The sequence below is a fragment of the Lathamus discolor genome, chromosome 5 (assembly GCF_037157495.1).
Source record: "Lathamus discolor isolate bLatDis1 chromosome 5, bLatDis1.hap1, whole genome shotgun sequence".
NCBI classification, from domain to species: Eukaryota; Metazoa; Chordata; class Aves; order Psittaciformes; family Psittacidae; genus Lathamus; species Lathamus discolor.
This window is the reverse complement of record NC_088888.1, coordinates 182,659-204,915: the sequence shown is the minus strand read 5'-3', so window position 1 is coordinate 204,915 and position 22,257 is coordinate 182,659. Positions and strand designations below refer to the sequence as shown.

The 22,257-nt window shown below is 40.8% G+C and overlaps 1 protein-coding gene across 1 annotated transcript in view; it reads left to right on the top strand.

The window, feature by feature from the left end:
• MTA3 (metastasis associated 1 family member 3) overlaps window positions 1-22,257 on the top strand; it is a 134,262-nt gene that overhangs the window by 1,689 nt on the left and 110,316 nt on the right. The window contains exons 2-4 of the mRNA XM_065679279.1: window positions 398-465; window positions 2,448-2,541; window positions 20,630-20,756. Of these exons, the coding sequence (XP_065535351.1) occupies window positions 398-465; window positions 2,448-2,541; window positions 20,630-20,756 (289 nt within the window). The remainder of the gene's footprint in view (window positions 1-397; window positions 466-2,447; window positions 2,542-20,629; window positions 20,757-22,257) is intronic.

Genomic DNA, 22,257 nt, shown 5'->3' with positions numbered 1-22,257 from the left:
ACTGCTAGGCACCATATTTTATGGAAATCACTGTAATACAGAAACTCAGTGCAAGTGCTCAGTTCTTAAATCTTCCCTAATCAATAGTGAGAAACCACTGGGTTTATATCAGGTATGAAGCGTGTGGATTGCTGAATGCAAGTGTAGGCTCCACCACGAGGCATTTAACTTGATTTCAGCACGATTGTTAAAGCACGTGTAGCACAGTTATAACTGGACTTTAGGAACAAACGGTGTTGATTCTCAGTGCAGAAAAACTTCATTGTCTTAACATGCATTAAGAAATCTCGGCTTTTTAACGCCTTCTATGTTTAGGAGAACGTTTTCTGCGCTAACATTGATACGATTTTGCATGTGCTTGGTTGGTATTTCAATACCTTTCCTTTTTTCATTGCAGATTATGTGTATTTTGAAAACTCTTCCAGCAACCCGTATCTCATCAGGAGAATTGAAGAACTGAACAAGGTACACAAATAACTAATATTCTTGCTTAACCTTTGGCAGACAGTGCACTTTCAAACACTGACAGTGATTTCCATCCCATAAGGTTTTTATTTTGGGGGGGGGGGGGGGGTGTGTGGTGTGATTGGTTTGGGGTTTTGTTTGTTTGGGGTTTTTTGGTGTATTTTGTGTTCCAGTCACTGAGCTCTTGCTGTGTGATACCCAGTCCTTCTGCTCTGTTATGCAAGGCAACAGCCAGTTGATCAGTCCTGGTGGACAGGAGTACTCTGCTGTAGAAATTTCCAAACAAATCCTACAAATGCTTGAGGAAATGAATGAGTTTAATGCTCTGTCTGCGAATCCATCTGGAATGATAGCAAATGCAGAATGTACCTGCTTTTGGATGTGTCTGGAAAGAGCTGGTGGGTATCAGTGAGACTTTGCAGTGACCAGATACCAGAATATGTGACTTCTGTGGCTGTTCATTGCTCTGCTTATTGGCAGCTGTGAATGAAGGATGGGCTTGTGAATAGAGACTGCATTCTCTGACTTTAGCCGAGTGTATTTTGTAAAGAATGGAGGATTTTCACAGTGTCATTTTGGGGAAAGTGTGATTCTTTTTCTTTGTTTTACTACTAAGACTGGTGTGGGATTTTTTAGCATAGCGTATTTTCAATCATCCATCAACCAGTGTTAAAACTTCCCAACATGTTATGTCAGAAGTCAATGATCAGAATGCCTGTCACGATGGAAATAATGATCCCTGTGGTTAGAAAGTAAACTATAGAATTGGTGACTTGCAAAATGGTTTTCTTCTTTTTAATAGAACATAACACTGCTCCTTAGCAGACATCAACCACCTTACCTGCTAGTGCTGGCCGACACAACAGCCGTTGAATTTGTGCATGGCAAATCAGTTTAGACTTTGGTTGGAGAAGAATGTTTATGTACAGTAATTGAAGTGATTCCAGTGATGTTCTGAATGGGATATTTATTATCTTCAAACTGCATTGCATTGCGGAAAAACTGAATCTTGCTTGTGGATGGTAGAACGGAGTCATACAGTGGTTTTTTTGTTAGCTCTTATTTTTTAAAAGAGAGGTTTGAGGATATAGTCTATAGTGAATTACGTATTAAAGGCATTGAGCAAATGTGCCATGAAATGCTTTGGTTATTTTACTAGAGATCAGATACGTTTTTGGTGGTGGTGGTTTTGTGTAAGAAAATTAAAACTTGATATTACTCAGTGCCAAACTGAGTAACACATTATAATAGTTTAATAGTAAAACTCATCTTTAGTTTTAAATAAGTAATTCAAGGTGATGAACTGATTTTGTACTTCTTATGACGGGCAAGAGGAAACAATTCTCCAAATATTAGTAGATTCTCTACATTATCAGGCTGAAGAGCATGGTCCCTATAACGAGTCAGGAGAACAGCTGCGAGCTAAGTAGCTTCTTTATCTTAGAGCTGCAATGAATTTTCAAACAATCCATGTTATATTAAATATGATTCTGAAAAAAAAATAATTAACAGTACTTTGAAACACACATTTCTGTCTAAGGCTGGGTTGCAAAGAAATGTTCATGAGCTTCTAGTATTTCTCAAGGCTTCTCATGTTAACATGATACTGGCATTACATCTTTAACCAGCTGAATAATATGTACATTCTTAGGACAAAGTAATTATAATTGATACCAGGTTGGATGGGGCTTGGAGCAGCCTTGTCTAGTAGGAGTCGTCCCTGCAGATGGGAAGAGGTTGACACTGGATGAGCTTTAAGGCTCCTTCCAACTCAAACCATTCTGTGATTCTGTGAATACTGTTGTCTGATCTGAATTGATATTGGTGTCAGGAAGTTCTGCTTATTTGAGTAATTCTGTTGATTTCAGCCTGATCATGTGAGAACTGCTAACATGAGGGGAGATCGCAAACAGAGGGCATTTAATTTCTATTCCTCAGCTGATCAGAAATACATTCTGACTTGATTTATCTCTCTTTTGTAGACTGCCAATGGAAACGTGGAAGCAAAAGTGGTGTGCTTTTACAGGCGAAGAGATATCTCCAACAGCCTTATAATGCTTGCAGATAAGCATGCTAGTAAGTAGATTGTGCAGGGCATTTTTTCTGTCGCTGCCTGTTCAGTTTCTGTGGCTAATTAAAACTGCATTTCTTTGGCATGTGGAAAACATGTTTGTATTGGGCATTAATTAATACCCAGTTAGATGCTTAGCATTATCTGATACTAGCTCTACTCCTAGTAGTTGCTTCCAGGACTTAAGTTATAAGCTGTATTAAAGTGATTGAAAGTCTCCATTTGAAAAGAGAAATACTTCTTATCTGGAAGATACAGCTATATTTTATGTCAAGACTAAATCTGGCTGTAAGTTGATTTAAGCTTAAAAGCATTTGTGAGGATTTGATTTGACTTTTTTGAGTTAGACATAAATGTGTAGTGCTTACTGTAAATAGTGGAATGTTTCATCACAGACTGAAAATCACTGGAGATTGTAAAGTAGTTCTGTGCATTTATACTAAGCGTAGGTATTAATGAGTAAAATAGCAGTAAGTATCAGGGTTTGATTTCTTTCAGAAGAGCAACAAGTGGTAATTGGGGAAGAAAGTCTCATTTTCATCATGAAGTTAACTTGTCTTGGTAGCTGTTGTTAGGTCTACAACTGAAATACCATATTTTTTCCATAACTTTGTAATTAAAAATACAATTCTGAAGACAAAACCAGACCTAAAACCTGGAGGTGTTTGAGAAGATAGTTATTTGCGAACTATTGCACTCATGTTTGTAAATATAGTGTTAACCGTGTCAATGTGTAGTAAGTTAAGTAACATTTTGGTTGTAAATGATCCTAGCGTTTTCAACATTAATATGTGAATAAGTGATTATAAAGCTCTATTCTCTGATTGATTGGAATGAATTATCTTTAAAGACATTGTCTAATGCCATCTTCTGTGTACAGATACACAATGGTGTAAATAGGTGCTTAAGAAATATCTTACGATTCGTTGAATGTCAGGTTTCTGTCAATGAAAAGATACAAGTACTGTTAGTGAAAAGAACCAGCCAGCTTTTGACTTTTGTTTTATTTGTTCCTTGGTCCTAGAGAAGTAGAGGTGATTCGAGTGTATAGTGTGAAGTAGTAGCTTGTTTCTTAAAGAAAAATGATACATCTTGCTTATGTTCTAAGGGAATGAATTATTTGAGTGCTTTCCTGGTAAGGCTGGGTTACTTTCTAAGTACTGGTGACCTATTTTATAGTCTGCCCCTACAATCAATACAGCTTTTTGAGTTGTTCTGTATGAAATGTGTAGAAACATAGAACTTTCAGTGAGCTTCACTAAGCATTCTAGCACTTCTTGTTTGCTTCTTTTTCTTTTCTAAGGGAGGGGGCAGAGAAAAGGATGAAAAGGGAGAACAGGTTTACTGGAAAGACATTTATCTTTTTTTCCCAATTTGATTTTTAAAACATGAATAGTGTAGAGCTTTTTGGTTGGCTTGTTTTTTTTAGAAGGGTGTTTTTAGTTCTGTGGGCATCATTTGAATTGGAGAAGTGGGTAAGAGTCTTCTATTTCCTTTATGAGTTTTAGAGTGCCATTTTCTCCGCACTTTGATGTCAAGGGCTTGTTGACGGTCTGTTGCACTTCCACTATAGGGGTTTGTTGGTGTCAATAGACGTACTATGGAATTATCACATTTTCTCTGCGGAGATTCTCTTGCTGGTTTCTAGTGAGAAAATAGACATGTAATATCTAGGTGGTTGAACGAGCATCGCTAGAATCCCTCTGTCTCACAGGTAGTAAGTCTTCTAACTGTGTGTTCTGGTGGATTAGGTTTCCCTGTGGATTTTTTGTCTGTACATGATGTTTCCTTTCTAACCAGACTCTGGAATCAGCCAAGTTACCTCACAAGATACATGTTACAGGGGACAGCACATAGTGAAACATTGCTTGCCTAGGTCTTCCTACAGCTCATACAGCAGATGTAGTTAAATGTCAGATCTATTTAAATGTTTTGATTATGGAATATCACAGTGTTCTGTTTAAAAATACGATGTATGTAAACAAAATATTTGTATATTTATGAACGGAATGTTTTAGGGATGTTTTCTATAGCTAAATGTGTTGATGCTTCAGGACATCTGGTGTTAGAAAAAGAAATGCTAAGAGATGCAAGTTTCTTACGGAATAGACATTGTAGTTCAGGTGCTGGTTTCTCCAGTGTACATGTCTAGAGGAGTCTTTTTAAGTATAAGATCTACTCATCTTTTCTAATGGCATTTTATATTGCTACCATTTTTTTTTTCCTGTTGCTATAAAATAGAGTTTATGATAAGGCCAACTTGGAAGCCAAACCAAAATACTGGCCAGGATCAGCTTCTTGGTCTTACACAGCCTCCTGGACTGAGTAGGGGAGTTCTGCTGGAGTGTCAGCACCCACCAGCACTTAGGTTGTAGCTGTTACCATAGGGTCTCTGTGAGGGGAAATGCCTTTCTTCTTGCAGTGGTGAGGCTTACTTTATGGGGAAAAGAAGAGGTGAATAGAAGGCAGTACAGTAACTATTGCCATTATGACTGAAGTACATAAGCAGATGAACTTGGAGAGATGAGACAAAACCACACAGCTCATTAAAATGGGTGAAGCAAACACAAGGTATAGAGGTACCCTGTAACCAAATGGTGTGATTGAATGAGAAATTGCCAACTGTAGCTGGATCTTTACAATTCAGATGATCCTTTAAAGTGGAATTGATATAAATATTTTAGGGCAAAGGTGGGGACTGTACTAGCTCTGGACCAGCATGGGGTTTGGCTTACAGCGATGGATTCAACTTCTGCACTTCCTTCTTTTGTAATAGCTTTATGAACTATTACTTTTTACTTTCTGGAAGCTGAGTAGGGTGGCCTGAGTTGCATGATGCTGGTTTTTACGGTACTTCACATTTGAAATTCTTTGGTCATGCGCTATCATGTAATACTATGTCTGAAGTTATTCTCTTACTGCAGCTCCTCCAACAGCTTTTGCCTAGTCAACCACCTGGCGAAGATAGAGAAAGGAATTCCTGTTATCAGAGGTCTTTGTCTTCTGATATATTAAGAGAGTTTGCATTGACTTTAGGTGAGCCGAGCTCCTGACTAAACGCCTGGAGTTGTGCTGGTGATAAAGCCCACGCATGATGTATTTTTTGTCGTCAACAAAACTGATGCTCTTGTGAATGAGATGGGAGTCAATTCAAAAATAACTCTGAGGCATGTTGGTTTCAGTGACCGAAAGTTCAGAGGTAAAACAGATTTCTTTGTAGATAACAGGAGCTGTAGTCAAAGTCTCCTTTTTTCAGTCTCTGTTGCTCTCTGTAGAGATCACTGACTGGCTTTACTTCTTGTGGTTGAACTAATTGTAGGGTTTGTCTTAGCTTTTGGCTCTTGAGCAGTCGTGTTTCGTCACATTGCTTTGCAAGATGGTGTTTTCTGCTGCAGCCTTTTTGAACACGATAGATTCCTAGGAAGAAAAGAAAGAGTCTTGTTAGTGATCCCAGAATGGGTATTAATAGCAAGTTCCAGCAGTCCTGGAAATGGTTTGATCTTACACAGTAGTTGCGCTGCTGCTGAGCTCTTGATTACTTTAAGTAACTATACCTTGTATTTGTGACAAACAAAACCCAACCCCCCAATTGTTTTGCATACTGTCAGTCTGCATCAGGATCACAATAATTGCCAAAAACTCCAGATGCATCCAAGTGAATGGAGCTGTTAATCTAATTTTTGGGAAGCATTTTAGTTCAGTAGAGCAGCAGGTTAGCAGCTAGCTTAGAAGATGGCAAGAAAATGATCTTAACTTGAGGAATATTGTTTATGGTATTTAATAGTGAGGCAGATTACTCATTAATATTCCCCAAAATACAGAGAAGTGAAATGTGAATTCCTTTCATATGTCATCAGGTTTTTTTAATACGTGGTTGCTGTTACATAGTGGCATTGTTAATAATTCCAGCAAAAAACCAAGAGATTTTCCTGTGCTCTTCAGCGGGCGAAGGAATAGAACTTCACTTCATTCTTTCAGTATTTTTCTCCAGTCTACATAGAACTAAACCAGCAATAGAGAATTTAGACATTCAGTCTGTAAGGGGAAGAAAAAATGGTGTCTGTGAAGACTCTGGGGGTTCAGTAAAGAACTCGAGTAAAATCACAGAATCACAGAATGGTTTGGGTTGGAAAGAACCTTAAGACCATCCAGTTCCAACCCCCTGCCATGGCCACAGACACTCCACACTAGACTGTGTCACCCAAGACTCTATCCAACCTGGCCTTGAACACCGCCAGGGATGGGGCAGCCACAGCTTCTCCGGGCACCCTGTGCCAGCGCCTCAGCACCCTCACAGGGAAGAGCTTCTGCCTTAGATCTAACCTGAACTTGCCCTCTTTCAGTTTGAACCCATCACCCCTTGTCCTGTGGCTGCAGTCCCTGATGAAGAGTCCCTCTCCAGCATCCTTGTAGCCCCCTTCAGGCACTGGAAGCTGCTCTGAGGTCTCCACGCAGCTTCTCTTCTCCAGGCTGAACAGCCCCAGTGTTGTCAGCGTGTCTGTATATGGGAGGTGCTCCAGCCCCTGATCATTCTGGTGGCCTCCTCTGGGCTTGCTCTGGCAGCTCCATGTCCTTGTTAGGCTGACACCAGAACTGCACACACTGCTCCAAGCGAGGTCACACAAGAAAACGCTTTGTGTTCTTTTCTTAGTCATATATTTCACTCAGTATAATTCAGAACATTTATAAGCTAGTACTACTGGGTTATTTTTGTCCAGTCAGATGATGATACAACCAAAATCTTTGTTTTTTCCATCATAGTGCTTCTTTTCCATCATAGTGCTTCTTGTACATCAAACTAAAAAGCTGTTATTCAGAGAAGATATAATGTTTCTTTAATCAGAGTCCCTTTTCTGAAAAATCACTTGGAGAGACTTTTCTTGTTACTTGATTCAAATCATGTAATTTCTTAGCGTAAAAAATGGAGATTTTATTTGAAACCTTACATTGGCTTTTTTTTTGGGTCTCATTAGTTCCCTTGAATGCCTGTTGTCTCCACAGCCTATATTTAATTAGAAGCACCTTTGATCAAATGAATATGAGACAAATGTTAATTCTTCCATTGCATATGTTCTATTTTCTTCACCTTCATCACTTTAAATGTTGAAATAATGAATACTTTTTGTGTTGTTTTAACAGGGTGGATGCTTGCTTAGATTGTTGTATCCTATATACAGCTTCCAGTTTATTCGCTTTACTGGTAGTGCTGGAAGAGTTTGCCATCCATCCTATAGGAAATGCTGCTCAGAGACATAGTGAGTTCTTAGCTACTCTTTTAAGGGAATTGAAGTTTAAAGAGTTTAATCTGTTTAGCAGGTGGTCCTTCAAATGAAAAGATCATTGTGTTGTATTTGCCTCAATACAAATAAAAGAGAAACAGCACCTTTTGGTCTTATTTATGGTCATATGGGGGGGAAGAAAATCAGGTCCTTAGAGCTCATGAGTTCAGTTGGTTTGTATGCCTTACAGTAGTGTGTAAGTGACTCTGCTGCAGAACTTAGTGTTAGGTTACAGTTTGGTTTTTAATTGCACTTGGTGAGTCCTCTTTCCTGCTTGCTGTTAAGAAAACAGATCTGTTGATGTTACCCTGGGATAAAGGATGCCATTTTTCTGGATGTTAGGAGGGAAAAGAGCTAAGGAGTGGAAGGCAGAGCTGAGAATCGGAGACAGGAGAATCTCTTGGAGCATTTATAAGGAAGAAGGCTTGGCTGCTGGATATGCCTGAGGAGTGGGTGAGCAGACTTGTGTAACCGGTTCAGTTAGATCCTACCGCCTTAATCTCAAGGCTTCTGTAAGTAGTAAGCTTCTGTAGTGTTTGGTTGCAGTTTAGCGTCGCTGGCTCTGACATCTGTGTCTGCCCACACCCCCCTTCAGTGAGTACCCAAGAACTAGGAGAAAATTCTTTTTTGGCCTCATCTATTTGCCGTCCTTTCTTTGAGGAAAATACAAGTCTTTCAGAAGTCTGCATCTGTGAGCAAGGCATCTTGGGTTTGCTTTGAAGATGGGGTGGTGAACAGAGACGACACGATCAGTAAACCAGGAAAGTGTAGGCGAGTGAGTTCCTGTAGCTCATTTGCTCCAGACGGGAATTTTGCATGTTATGCTTGTTTACAGTCAACTAATAGAGACATGCAAAGTAAGCAGGTATGTTGTGTTGCTTCTGGGGATGCTGAAGTCTGTGATGTGGGTGGGACACACCCCAGGAGGGTCATTTAAGGATGATACAGATAACTGATTCTTTAATTGGGGCAGAGTAGATTGTATGTGAAGGTATTTCTGTATCTGTGTGACTGTCGCTTTCTCTGGAAATTAGGTTTGAGGAGTAGGTTGTTTGTTGTGTGAGGAAGACATGACCTTTTTGATCTCCTGAGACAAGGGAGCGTGAAGTTTTTCTTCATTTACCCGACAGAAATCCTTTGCTTAGCATTTGTTTGGAGAGGGGGGAGGAATTCAGAACTTAATGAAATAGAGCCAGTCTTGCCCGGAATGACATCCTTGTCAGCAAGGAGGACCATGTCTCAAGGCTCCCAATTACTCTTTTCAAGGGCGCTTTGCGTAGTCTCATAATTTATGTGTTTTGTTCATTTGATTTTTGTGCAAGAGCTGTATACTTGTGACCCCCCCGAAGTGTAAAAGCACTATAGCAGCAGTAATGAGGAGCTTTTTGCTTCTGACAGTGAAGCTCCTTTTTTTGTGAATGACATTTGAGAATTGGTAGCTAAATGTGGTGTATATTGTCTCATTAACAACTTTACTGTCAGCTCTTGAGTATCTTGTGGAATCATTAACTACTGTGGCTGTTCAGACTCTTCCGTGGTGCAGAATGTCTTGTTAGATTGTGAATGCTAATGATTTTCTCTTAATGGAGTGAATGGATTTCCAACTAAGCTCAGACTTTTAGGAGTTCTTAGCTCTGATGGAAAACTTGCATAAATACATTGGGTTTTCCACCTGAATACATGTGATGTGTGTTTGGGTATGTGGGGGTTTGCACATGTCAAAATATTACCCTTTCTAACATGCATTGTTTGCATGAATTAGCAAACTAGCTAGTAACCATGAGCTTTATTTTCTGACCTCTCCAGAATAAATCTGTCATTTTGGGCAGCCATACCTGGATTTACTGTTTAGTAGACCTCTGCAATGCATCTTTGATTTTTATTACTTAATTACCGACTGAAGGAAGTGGTGAATGCTCCCTCCCTGGCAGTGTTTCAAGGCCAGGTTGGGTGGAGTCTTCAGTAACATGGTATAGTTTGAGGTGTCCCTGCCCATGGTAGGTAGATAGGAACTAGATGATCTAAGTTCCTATGTGTGTAAGGAAGTGTAAGGTCCTTTCCAGCCCTGACTATTCTGTGATTCTATGGTTTACTAGTGTGTGGAGCATGGAGGGACTCAGTGGGTTACAAATTGTGGCACTTTCTTGAGGTATACTCACAATATAAATTCTTCACACTTGAATTTTGGGAGGAGACTGCAGCACAGAAAGCTGCCGAAGCACTGTAAGTTCTCTGTTTGCATGTGTTCCTTAGGATTAATTTCCCCATGGTCAAGTTTAAATATGTGCATCAGTATTACTGTACTTCTTGTCCTGGGTTTCTTCTGGTTTGTCGAAAACATCTCTCAGCTGGTAACTTTCTTGCCTCCTCCACGTTTGTCAATTGTGCAGGCCAATGATCCTACACTGTTTCCTCGATGCCTTCTAAAATACTGGTATAATCTGAATTGATTCTATTGATAGGTGGCTTTGTCTCATGAAGATAAATAGGATGTTTCACGCTCCTAGTTTCCATAATCTCAGATGTTTCTACTTTTTTTTTCCTTGGCTTGTAATTTGAAATGACTCTTCCCATGATCTCCCCAGGGGACCCACACTGTGCAGCTCAAGCACAAATTTTAGGCTACAAAAACATTGCTAGGTTATCTCTATCTGTAAAGCTTGAATTAGAGACGCAATTTATACCTTCAAAGGCTTCAATGATAGCCTGATTGAATCAGTACTTTATAGAATTTACAAATCTGAATGATGTAAACTCACCATGAATTTAGACTTTTTACCCATCATGCAAAAGCCATAAATGTATGAATCGGGGATCAGGCCTCATGATTTAAAGGCTTGCCAGCTGTAATTCTTGAATGTCTGTACCATGCTGTAGAATGAAGCCTGCAAGAGTTGTTCTTGGTAATACTCACGTAATGTCACACATGGTGATAGAGGTAGAGCTTAGCTTGGGCAGAACACTGTGTGAGAATGAATATAGTGCTCCCTACCTGAGCTGATTCATGCGCTGCTGAGTATGTATACATGGCATGAGGTATTATGGGAAAGGCAGAAGCAGCAGATCGGTTTAATCTGTAAAGTACTTCTGTGGTTTGTCTGCAGATTACTTGTGTTGCATGTCACTTGCACAGATAATGGGATATGGGCTCAAAGCACATGTCGAGTTTGACATGTCCTGAACCACACAGACTATCAGAGTGAGTGCCTGGAATAGCTGGGCTTTGTGGCAGTGTGATTTGTTTGATCAATATGTTGGGTTTCACCTCAGCTGATGTTTGTAACCTTACCTGAGCAAGGAAGGGTTGTAGTACAATCCTGCTTTGATTCTGATTTTGATGTGCAAACCAAGTGCTTCTGCAAGAACCCTTGCAGAGAGGTGTTTTGTACTAAGGTAGAATATATCGTTCCCATAAGCAAAACGAGTTTGAGGGTGTTTTTTTTTCTGGTAAAAGCCTCTTTTACATTACTAAATTCCTAAAAGACTTTTGAGGAGCCAAGTAGTTCGTCTTGGCTGTCACCCACTGGCTGAATCTAGAACTTGTTTGCAGATTTCTCATGGTACATAAGGTTTCTTGTCGGTGCAGGTTGTGGAGTGCTGGGCTGTGCACAGAGCACTGTTACGCATACATCCAGAGGTTATGGAAGTACGTACGTGTTTTCTAGTTGTACAACAGGTCAAGCATCCGTCAAAACCAGCACAGCTAACTTAGCAGACTTCCCATTTTGTATATGCCAAGCGATAGGCTTTAACTTTGATTTGTCTGCTCTTGTTTCTTGTGGAGGATTGTGACAGTGCTACACAACACTGAAAAGAGTCATGTTTCAGTTCCCTGTATTAAAAGTGCAGCCTTTTTTTGGCTTAAACCAGCACAGAAATTGTTAGTGTTGGCAGGGTCAGTGACCTGTAACCTCATCCTGCAGGGTACTGTGGCCCTTTGCTGTGTGACGGAGGCCAGATCCTTTGACTGATGCTGCTGTCAGGAGCAGAATCTTCACGCTATTAATCTCAGCAGGGCCTCAAGGGGCCAAGGACTCAGTTGCCAAGCATCATACAAGAGAAAGGGCTTTGATGTTTGGACAGCTTTTGTATTTATATTTGCCTCCAAAGGGTGACCAGCTTCATATATTTTCATAATGCTCTTCCCCCTTTTTTTTTTATATCCTTTTTTATTTCTGTTCAGGTTTTTTCTTAGTAAGAGGGAAGCAAAGCCAGGATCAGGATACTGAACATTCAGCATGTATGAAGTGAGCTATTTGTCTTGATGCCATAATAAAACCAGTATTTGAATGTGTTGTCTACAAAGAGGATGACAAAAATGGCATACATCTTAAAGATTTGACTGGTTAATACAATGTGATGTTTATTCTTACACTGGTTCGGTTGGTTGGTTTGTTTTCCCCCACCAGCATCAGAATAAATGAAAAGGTTTTAATAATTAGAAGTGATACACATATGTTCATACCTCAGTCTTATGTCTAGTTCCTGTTAATTAGAATCTTAAGTTCTCTGTAGGTACATCAAGGAAATAATGTATAAACCCTGGAAGATCAATCTCTAGCATACCTTAAGATGGAAAACAAGTGATTTTTTTTTAAGTCTTACACAGACCATCGCAGTGAATGAACTCCTCTTCCTGCTCATCTCCTCAGGTCCATAAACAGAACAGCTTTCTTACCACACTGGCATTGAACAGACATTATCTTGGATAACATTCTTCTCATTTTAAAATCCTGCACGTAGAGCTTTAATGTATCTTAGTTAAGTTTACTCGAGAACAGGATATACAAATCCTTGTCTCTCTTCCCCCCTCCCTTCTTTCCTTCCTGCAAAAAAAAAAAAAAAACCAACAAACAGCGTTCAGCCCTTCTGGAAGGAGATACTGTAGGGGATAAATAATTTGTGTTTTATAAGCAGAATCATATGCCATTCTCAGTAGGGGTGGGAAAGTGCTTGTACAATCTGCGCCTCTTCGTCTCTGCCAGCAGATCTTGAAAAGCTGTTTACCTGCTATTGAGGATGTGAATGGTATGTTAGAAAAGCAGCTGAGATCTCTGAAGCTCTGTGGTTATCATTGTCACTCTGTGAAAGAAAATGCCAGCATAGACCTTAACTGTGGGCTCTGGGTTCTTACAGAAAACTAAAGAGATTTTTGGTTTTCCTATTTATCTGCATGATACATTTAATATATACACTGCATTTTGCTAAGGAGAGGCGACTACACAACTTGTTAACTAACTAGATCAGGCATACCTGTGGCCTGTTCTAAAAAAAAAGACCATCTTGTTTATTATGAGCATGAGGGCTGTATGGAAATGATGGAAATGGTGAAAATGCAAGCGATGGGAAAAGTTGTTAATGGCATCAGACTCACAAAAACAGATGTAGATCTCCATGTTCTCAAAATCGTGTCTAGTAATTACTCATGCAGGTTACATGGCACCTTTGCAGATAGCCTTTGTACTCCTTCAGTCAGATGATAGATGTAAAAGCTGATTCCTGGGCAGTGTCAGCTTCCCCACATGCTCTGTTGCTCAGGGGTGGGCTGCCAGCCTGGGTTTGAGGGCGGAACTAAAACCTTACTCTTGCTTTCCCATAGCTTTTGAAGTATTTGCACTTCAGAAAAGTTACTAATTGGCTTCTGATTCGGCTGATGAGCTGGATACCAGTAACTGGACATTGCAGATATTCATCATATTGCAAATAGCTGTGTTTGTGGCACAACTTAGAGTCTGCTGCTTGCTAATCTGCTGCTTAAAGTAGGGCTGTAGCTTCACATGTCCTGCAGCAGGTTGCTACTCTTCATACAGGTGTACACATGACCAAATGCATTTTGAGCCCTGTAACAGGGTATTTTCTCGTTTGGAAGAGTTTGCCTTTGAGTAGGTGAGACAGAAACCAGGTAAGGGGGATGACAGGGGGAAAGCCTAGTTTAGGTTTCTGATACAGAATCACCAGCTCTTTCACCACTGCCTGCATGTCACTGTTTTCATGCTTCTGTGAGACCCTCGTGTGGTGTCATCATCAAGTAGTTTGAGGTGGTGCATAATAGGGTTAAAAATCTACTGTGCTTACTCGTGCATTTATTCGTGTCACAGTTGATTAGGATGTATTAATGTAGCACAACACAATTCATCCTACTTAACGAAGGTAATTCTCCTCTGGCTTCCACCTACGGGCTCCTTGCTCTCAAAAATCTCCAAACCCAGTTATCCAAAAAACCCATCCATCACGTTTTGAAAGGTGGAGTTTTCTGCTAATGAAACCGGATAGTGTTCATTAAATACTTTTGTTACAGGACTACCATAAGTGTGAGAGAGTTATAACTGACTGTTGTCCTGGGAGTTGTTACTGTGATGTGCTACTTGGAAGGACTTAAAACACCCTCTTTTGCATGATCTTAGAAAGAATTTTGATTACCGGAGGGTAGGTGCATGTATTAGTTCCTAATGGTTGTACAGGGCAATTCTTCTTTTGTTTTGTGACCTCCTTTGGAACGATAACGATGAGGTAGCATGGGAGGCTAACCTGGGTAACTGTGTAGGAAAACTGGATAACCCTAACATGGATAACATGAACATCTCTGCTATCCAGTAGGAATTTTAAGTACACCTGTTTCCTGTCAGTACAGCCGATCAGTCTTTATTTTCCTACCTGCAGAATTGCTCAGATTCACACTTCAGATGGTAATATGCTGTCTAGCTGACTCATAATCCATGCACATTGTGCTTTAGATGTGTACTCCTATCTGACAGTAACAGCAAATACCAAATTGATGTTATATATTCTAAGAGCCATCTGAACACTGTACTAACAGCCATGGTGTAAGTAAAGCTAATTAAATCAGCTTTGGTAAACACTTTCTCAGTCAATTTGACAGCCTAGTCATGCATAGTCTAGCTCACGAAATTGTTTAAACTGCTTTACTACAGCATTAGGGGCTTAAATATCACAGCTAAGTTAGTACAACACAACGTGTGGCAAGAAGCCTCACGCAGATGAGCAAATTGGCCAACTGCTCACCTAAGAGCTCGTCATTCACAGTCTGAATGTAGTTGTTCAGATGGTTAGACTTAATGTTCATCTTTTGTGCTCAGTTTGGCAATAAATGGATTTACTCCCCCTCCCCCAAAATCTGTATTTATAATTCTTAGTGTTGTAGCATCTAACTGCCAAATGCACACTTGTTTTTGTGGGTGTTTTTTGCCACAACCAGATGAGCTTAAAAGAGACTTCTTCCCTTTGATGTGTGCAGTAAAGTTGCTGCTGTTCAGCATTCGCAGCTTTTCATCTGCAGGTTTGGTGATATCTACGATGTATATAGTTTTTGGGCAGAGCATAGGAGAAGAAGGGGTGCAGGAAAGGGAAAAGCTTAGAAACTCTTCTGAAGTAAGGCTCAGTGGCATTATTTGAACCAAAATTTACACCAATCTAAGGCAATTTTAAAGATATTTTAGCAACCTTGGTTAAACTGCTGTAACTTCAAAAACAGTGTAAGTGATTTAGATCTCTCCACCTCAGCTTGCATAAACCGGATGCGTTTAAGCTGAGATACGCTTTCAAAATGGGAAGCAATTAAGTTGAAGAGGTAGGAAGTTAATGCACCTCAGTTTTTGATTCCTCTGCTGATCTAATTCAGCGCTGGTTTGTGCTGCTGTTGGAAAGAGTAATCTTGGGTTTTCCCATAATGTCTTCCCAGTTTAACTCTCTTATTTCCGCTTCTTGCTTTTGTGACAGCACTAGCTTTTTTGGTAGGCAGAATTGATCTGGATTAAGGGACAACTAGGTGAATAAAAACTTAGTTGCATGGTCTGAGTCAGAGTGTTGTGGTTAAGGGTTCATACTGTGTGTGGAGCCCCATGAGGACCTGCCTTTGTTAGTGATGGGAGTGGGCAATGTGGAGTGTGCTCGTCATGTTTGTAGGTGACACAACACTGAGGGGATCACCAGTGATATGCTTGAGGGTTCCTAGAAAGCAAGAGGAATGGTCTGTCGGGAACCTGAAGGTATTTCAGTGGGGAAAAGTGCCAAGCCCTGCACCTGGGAAGGAACAGCCCCTGGCAGGGATACAGGCTGAGGACAGAGGGGAATAGGCCCTTGGGGTGCTGGCAAACAGCAGCTCCTTGGCAATGAAGTTGGCCAAGAGCATCCTGAACTGGATTACCAGGCACACAGCCAGTAGATCCAGGCACGTGATGATACTCCCTGATTATTCAGCAGTTGTTACATCACATCTAGGTACCGCATCCAGTTTTAGGTCCCCAGTACAGGAAAGTCGCTGATAAATTGGAGCAAGCTTGGCAGAAGCCACCATCACAGGTGGAGACAGGAGGGGCTGTGGTGTGGGATTTGAGCCTGCGCCGCTTGGAGAGGAAGTGGGCTCCCAGTGCCTATGGGGAAGTTACAGAGAAGATGGAGTTGGACTCCGCAGTGACCAAATTGAAACAGGAGGAATTCAGATGAGATACAAGGAAAAGACTTTTCACCATGCTTGGGTTGCTGGAGAGGTTACACGGCCTCTTTCCTTGGAGGTTTTCAAGACCCAGCTGAATCAAATGTTGAATAACCTGGGCTGACCTCACAGGTGAGCCAGCTCTGGGGAGGAGTTGCTACAAGAGACCTTTTTCCATGGCTCTGAGATCTAGCCAACCTCTAGGTGAAAACAACATCAGCAGCTTGGTGGCAGGAGAGGGAGAGCTTTAGTCTTCCTCTTAAAACTGAAGATTTACTGCTCCTCCCTGAAGATAGGCTTCAGTATTTAAACGAATTTCTCTTGCTTTCTGTTGCAGTAGACAAGGGGAGCAGATGGTGGGTAATTTTGACTTAGTTAAGGAAGAGTAATATGTTAGAGGAATTTAACTTGTTTGCTAGCTGATGGTTAAGTATAGACTGGCTTGAGTCACACTTAAACCTTTAAGTATCTTTCAGGATTTGGTGGTTGTGGTTTTTTTGGGGGTTATTTTGAAGCCATTTTCTAATAAATGGGAGCATTCTGTTTCTAGAGGCTTGCCCTCAGTTTATTTTGATTTCAGTTGTAAAAACAAGCAGTACTTCCTAGTGGCAAGCTTGAGTCATCACCTTACTTAACTAGAAATAAAGCCACTGTGTCAAAAGTTGAGGTGACATGGACAGTTGTTTATTGCTATATTGCACTAATGCCACCACGGGGGGGGGGGGGGGGGTAGTTCCTCATGGTTTTAAAAGTGGTGATGCATATGTAAAATGAGTGAGGATTTCTGTTTCTTCCCAGTATCTATGGCTCGATTGAGTCAGTTAAGTCATACTTACATCAGGGGGAAAAGGGAAAGGGTAAGTCTGTGGCGCTGCCACTGAAAGTATCACCAAGATCACTCTGCTTTTCAGGATCAGAGTAAGTATTTACCATTGCTGATTAAAAAGCCCATGTGTAAGAAATAAAGCTTTACAAGTGCACTGGGAGATGCCTGCATTTGCACTCTAGGATGTTTTTCTTTACATAATGAAATATACCTTGTAAATATATATAATGTTAATAAATATATAGTCATGCCTAAGGTATGAAGCAGAACAGTTTTAAGCTGAACTCTGTTTTTGCTCCACCCTTGGAGCAGTGAGGCCTGTGTCTGGCGTCACCATTTTGCTGCATTAAAATATCTGCTTGCTCTGAGCTGTTGCTTTGTTTTTCATCCTGAGTGCTGACAATGTGCTTAGCTTTGGGCTGCATCGCACATGATGCAAATCTGAGTCAAAAAGGTGAAGAGATCTCCAAAAGTACTGGAAGTTCATCACCACTTTTCTCCTGATAAGTGTTAAGGCCTGATCTGTGCAAAAAACCTGGTTCAAAAGCAGCTCTCCAAAGGTTTGTTCAGATGCGAAATTCTTTGTATTGCCATAAGCAAATTGGTTTTGTATTTGTACTTGCTGTCAAGCAGAGGTAGCGTTCTCATTTCTTTATGGTGTGCACTGTTTCCTTCCCTGCTACAGGTTTGTGTTACTGCTGGGGCAAACTATACTGGTTTTACTAAATGCTAATCCTGCTGTTAGCATTGGTTTTATATTATAGTGCTGAAGAAGAAAGTTGTGTACTTAACCTGGTGATACTGTGTTAAGAGTGGAACTGTTCTGTGTCTGGCCATGGTTGGTTCTGCTTACTCCTGAGCTTGTCAGGTCATGAGTAAAATCTGTGTGTTATTCCTAAGCATACAACAGGAAAGCTTCACTGTTTCATGCGTAGGTTTGGAGTGTTTTGAGAGATCTGTGTCGGAGACATTTACTTGCAGCTTCAGGCTCTTGGACTGTTGGATTCTTGGCTTATGTGAGATGAGTACAATAAATATGATTAAAGTCTGGGGGGCTTTAAATTCTTTCTCTGAGGGAGCTTTTAAGGTACTTGAGCACAGGTGTCTAAAGCCATTTGAAACTCTGCGATACCATCTCTGGCTCCCTGCAGCCACTTTAAAATGACATATATTCTCCTGTGTTTTGTGCCATATGTGCAGTCATATGTTTTGGGTATGTCAGTCTGAAAGGTTCCCAGACACCTGTGTTTGGATGCCTAAATTGCCTTCTAGCAGACAGCTTTCTGTCAGCTTTTTCAGATGGTTATAACAGAAGAATAACTTGCTTTGATAGCTTTCAGGAAGGAGAGATGAAATAAATATAGCAAGCTGAGAACTTTGGACCTGTAGAATAATATAAGGAGTGCATCAACTTAAAAAATCCCCAAACAATAGAGCAGTCACTGGCTTGGCTTGGTATTTTAACACACACAAAAGCGAAGCAGCACAAGGAATTCATTCCTCACTTCCCATCATCACAGGCAGGCGTTCTGGGAAGCAGGGATCCGTCACGAGTAACTTACCTGGAAAGGCAAACGCCATCACTCTGAACGTCCCGCCTTCCTGCTTCCCTCAGCTTTGTATGCTGAGCATGACCCCATAGAGTGTGGAACATCCCTTGGGTCAGTTGGGGTCACTGTCCTGTGTCCCCTCCCAACTCCTTGTGCAGGTATGAGGAGCAGAAAAGGCCTTGACTCTGTGTAAGCTTCTCAGCAGTAGCTAAAACATCCCTGAATTACTAGTGCTGTTTCCAGCACAAATGCAAAACACAGCCCTGTCCCAGCTATCATGAAACCACCATGAACATACAGCTTTTTTGCATTAATTTCTATTTTTTCTTTAATTCCCTTATTAAAAAACCTTGCCTTCACAGAGATTTATCCTTTTTAAGGTTTATTTACTGTTAGTATTCTAGATGCCAGGATAACTCTGCACTGAGAACCTGTACTTGAACCTGTACGTGCGAGGCTGTGGGGTGTCAGATGAGACTTGGGGGAGTCTTGTTTTCATTTTGTTTTTTCTTATGTTGTCTCCCCACACAGAACATGCCAAAACAAGGAGGGTGACTGAGGGAGACTGCAGCAAGATAGGCTTAAGGTGGTTGGGACTGGATTTGAAGAACTGGTTATATCAGATATATTGTTTTATCACTTTCGGGGAGAGAACTATTTGAAGTGGAATGAGCCACACAGGGGCATGATTTAAAAGAAAGAAAGTAGTAACGTAGTGGGTTTGGAAAGAGCTGTGGTTGCCATGAGGATGCGGGCAGGCTTCCTTTGAGGTAGTGTCTGTAAGCTGTTTGTGGAAAGGGCTACTGTTGAAAGAGCGGGCGAGGCGATCCGTTGCACATGGTTACGTGCAGTGCTCCCTAGCGCTGAGGTTTGGTTGTTTGATTTTGGAGCCATGTTTTATAAAGTACACTTGGTTTTGCAGCTGAGAGGTAATTCAGCAGGTAGAAAATTGTCGAATCTTAGAGAAGGTATTAAAGTGCCTGGTTTTGCGTACAGTATTCCCAGAGGCTTTTTGTCCTTTCTGGGAAGCAAGAGGAAATAGAGATTGAAGTTTCACATGTCCCAAGAACCGAGTAGGAAAGAAGATTTCAGCCGTGAAGATCCAAGGCCATTTTGGAGAGCCTGTCATCGTATGAGACGTTAGCAACCATTGTGAACATTGCTCTTTAACTCTTGTGTGTGGCACTTTCTTGTATCTGCTTTTATTTCTTCCTTTGCGTTCCCAGTTTACTGTTGTTTTAAGATCAAGGAATATTACTCCCTTTAGAGACTTATTATAAGTGAGGTAATACTCGGGAATTCCAGATTAGAACTGTGAAAGAAATTTTTCAATTGAAAATACCCTTCAAAAATGGTATCATTTATGATTTGCTGCTGTAGATGCTATCTTCTAGATTAAATAGTGCTGTCTTGCTTTAAATAGAAATAATTGTAGGTCTTATTTAAATATGGAAATACACTATTTGTTGTCAGTGTCTAATAAGATTAACGTATGGAAGGCAGTAGTTGTCTTAGATTGTGACTTGGCAGTCTTGTACTGCAGTTGTGTTTGGTAAGTTCTGTTCATAGAAAGCATGCTTTTCCCCAGGACTTCTGTAAGAGTTTTAGTAATACCAATATCAGCAAGAGCAAGACTAAACCAGGACTGTTCAGCAAGCAAGAGGCACCCCCAGAGAAAGAACCAAGGTGAAAGAAGATGGAAAAAGAGTGACTAATATTGTTAGGATTGTTCTTCCTGCTGTGTGAAAGACATCAATGCGTAGTACCGCAGGAGAGGAGCATAGTATTTTTAAGAGTTTTAAGTAGAAGGTATGGAATTCAACATACTTAATATTCTGCCAAGTTACATAAACTGCAGCCCTGCTAAACTCATCTTTTCTTTGCAGTAGTAGGGGAGGTTGCGAAGGGGTGGGGGATGTCAAGCGAGATGGCTGCAGGGGTGTTATGCACAGAGTTAATTTCGACCTACGCTCTGCTTCTCTGCAGAAGAAGTTGAAGAAGAGTCTGAAACTACAGTTGAGGTTGATTTGACTGATAAACAGAAACATCAGCTGAAGCACAGAGAGCTCTTCCTTTCTCGCCAATATGAGTCCCTTCCGGCAACACATATCAGGTAAGATGAAGTCAATCTCATTGACTCTGTGTGTTCTATAGAGGTGGGTTGCCTGCCAGTAGCTCATTTCAGCCTCTGTTTTGCAAAAGGATGTGATTGATCACAGCGGAGTTGTGCCAGGTTGACCCGTGGGCTGCTTTGGAAGTACCTTTTGTTTTTCCTTCTGTTGCTTCATGTCTGAGCCTTGGAGGCAACAAGAATCTCAGAGCTCTGGCTTGCCAATTAAGAGCATCAGTTGGTAATGTGGTATAAAAGGTCAGTCTGCTCTGCTTTGGAAGAGTTGTCTAATTACTCTTCGTCTGGCCAGAGGATCTTTGATTGCGCAGGAAAGCCACAGATGGCTTTGGAAGGGAGGCAGAGGCTCAGTGGTCAGTGCTGCAATTTAGGGCTGCATGCATTTAAACATTAAATTATACCAACTTCAGTGCACGTGAAGAAGTCGTGATTGAGTTTGGCTAAATGTTGCAAAAGCATTTCAGGTATTGTTTGAAGTTGCTCTAATGCTGATGTAAGAAGGGGCTTGTTAAAGCTCAGAAAGGGTTTATTAATTTTCTTTCTGTAAATGATGTAAGCACTTATGTCATCCTCTATTTAACAGTCAAGGAAATTCTTACTGTGTTGGGGCGGGAGGTGATGATGGAAAAGCAAGAGCATAGCGAGAGAGAGGAGTGTAGCAAGTGTAAAAGGGGCTCTTACATTGCATTCCAAAGGAGTTTTCATTTTCTCATTACATCCAGCTCCTCTCAGCCATTCCAGACCATAAATAACTAGAAGCTAGAAAAAAAGTGTGTATGCTCCGATAGGAAAACCACTTTGTATGCGCATATGTATTTCCTCTCTTGTTGGCAAATGTGTGGCTTTTCTTTCTCAATGCCAACAGAAAACTGGAAGTTGGAAGTTGTTACATTAGTTTCCTGTGCTTGATTCAGCTAGTTTTTCTCTGAGAAAGTCATTTAACTGTCAAATCTCTGCTTCTCGAGCTGTAGCTGGAGATAATAATCCTGCAGAGTTCCTTTTACTTCCTTTGACATTTAGATATCGAAAGAAGGTATTCTCTTCTCAGAGAGAAGATTACATAGAAAAAGTATTGTAAATGTCTCCTCACCTCACAGCTCTGAGAGCAAACACAATAGTGGTTCTCCAGTACATCACAAAGACACCAGAAAACCATGTGAATCCATAGTACACACAGCACTGCACAGCATGCAGATGCAGAGTGATGACTTGCATCTCCTTTTCAGAACAGATGAATGCTGTAGGGCGGTGCTGTCGTGTGTTATGAGGACCTTTACTAGGTGAACTCTGGAGCAAGCTTTATGTGGTCTGATGATGTTTTAACAATCTTGACTTTACTTAAAAGGAGAAAATACACACAAACTATTCCTTATTTTGCTTATTTAACTTACCAGCACTCAGATTCTGTGATTCTTCCTCGGCTTCATAACGTCTATTAATTAGCTGGTCCTGTAAAAGAGGATGGAAATGTCGTGAAGGTGGTGCA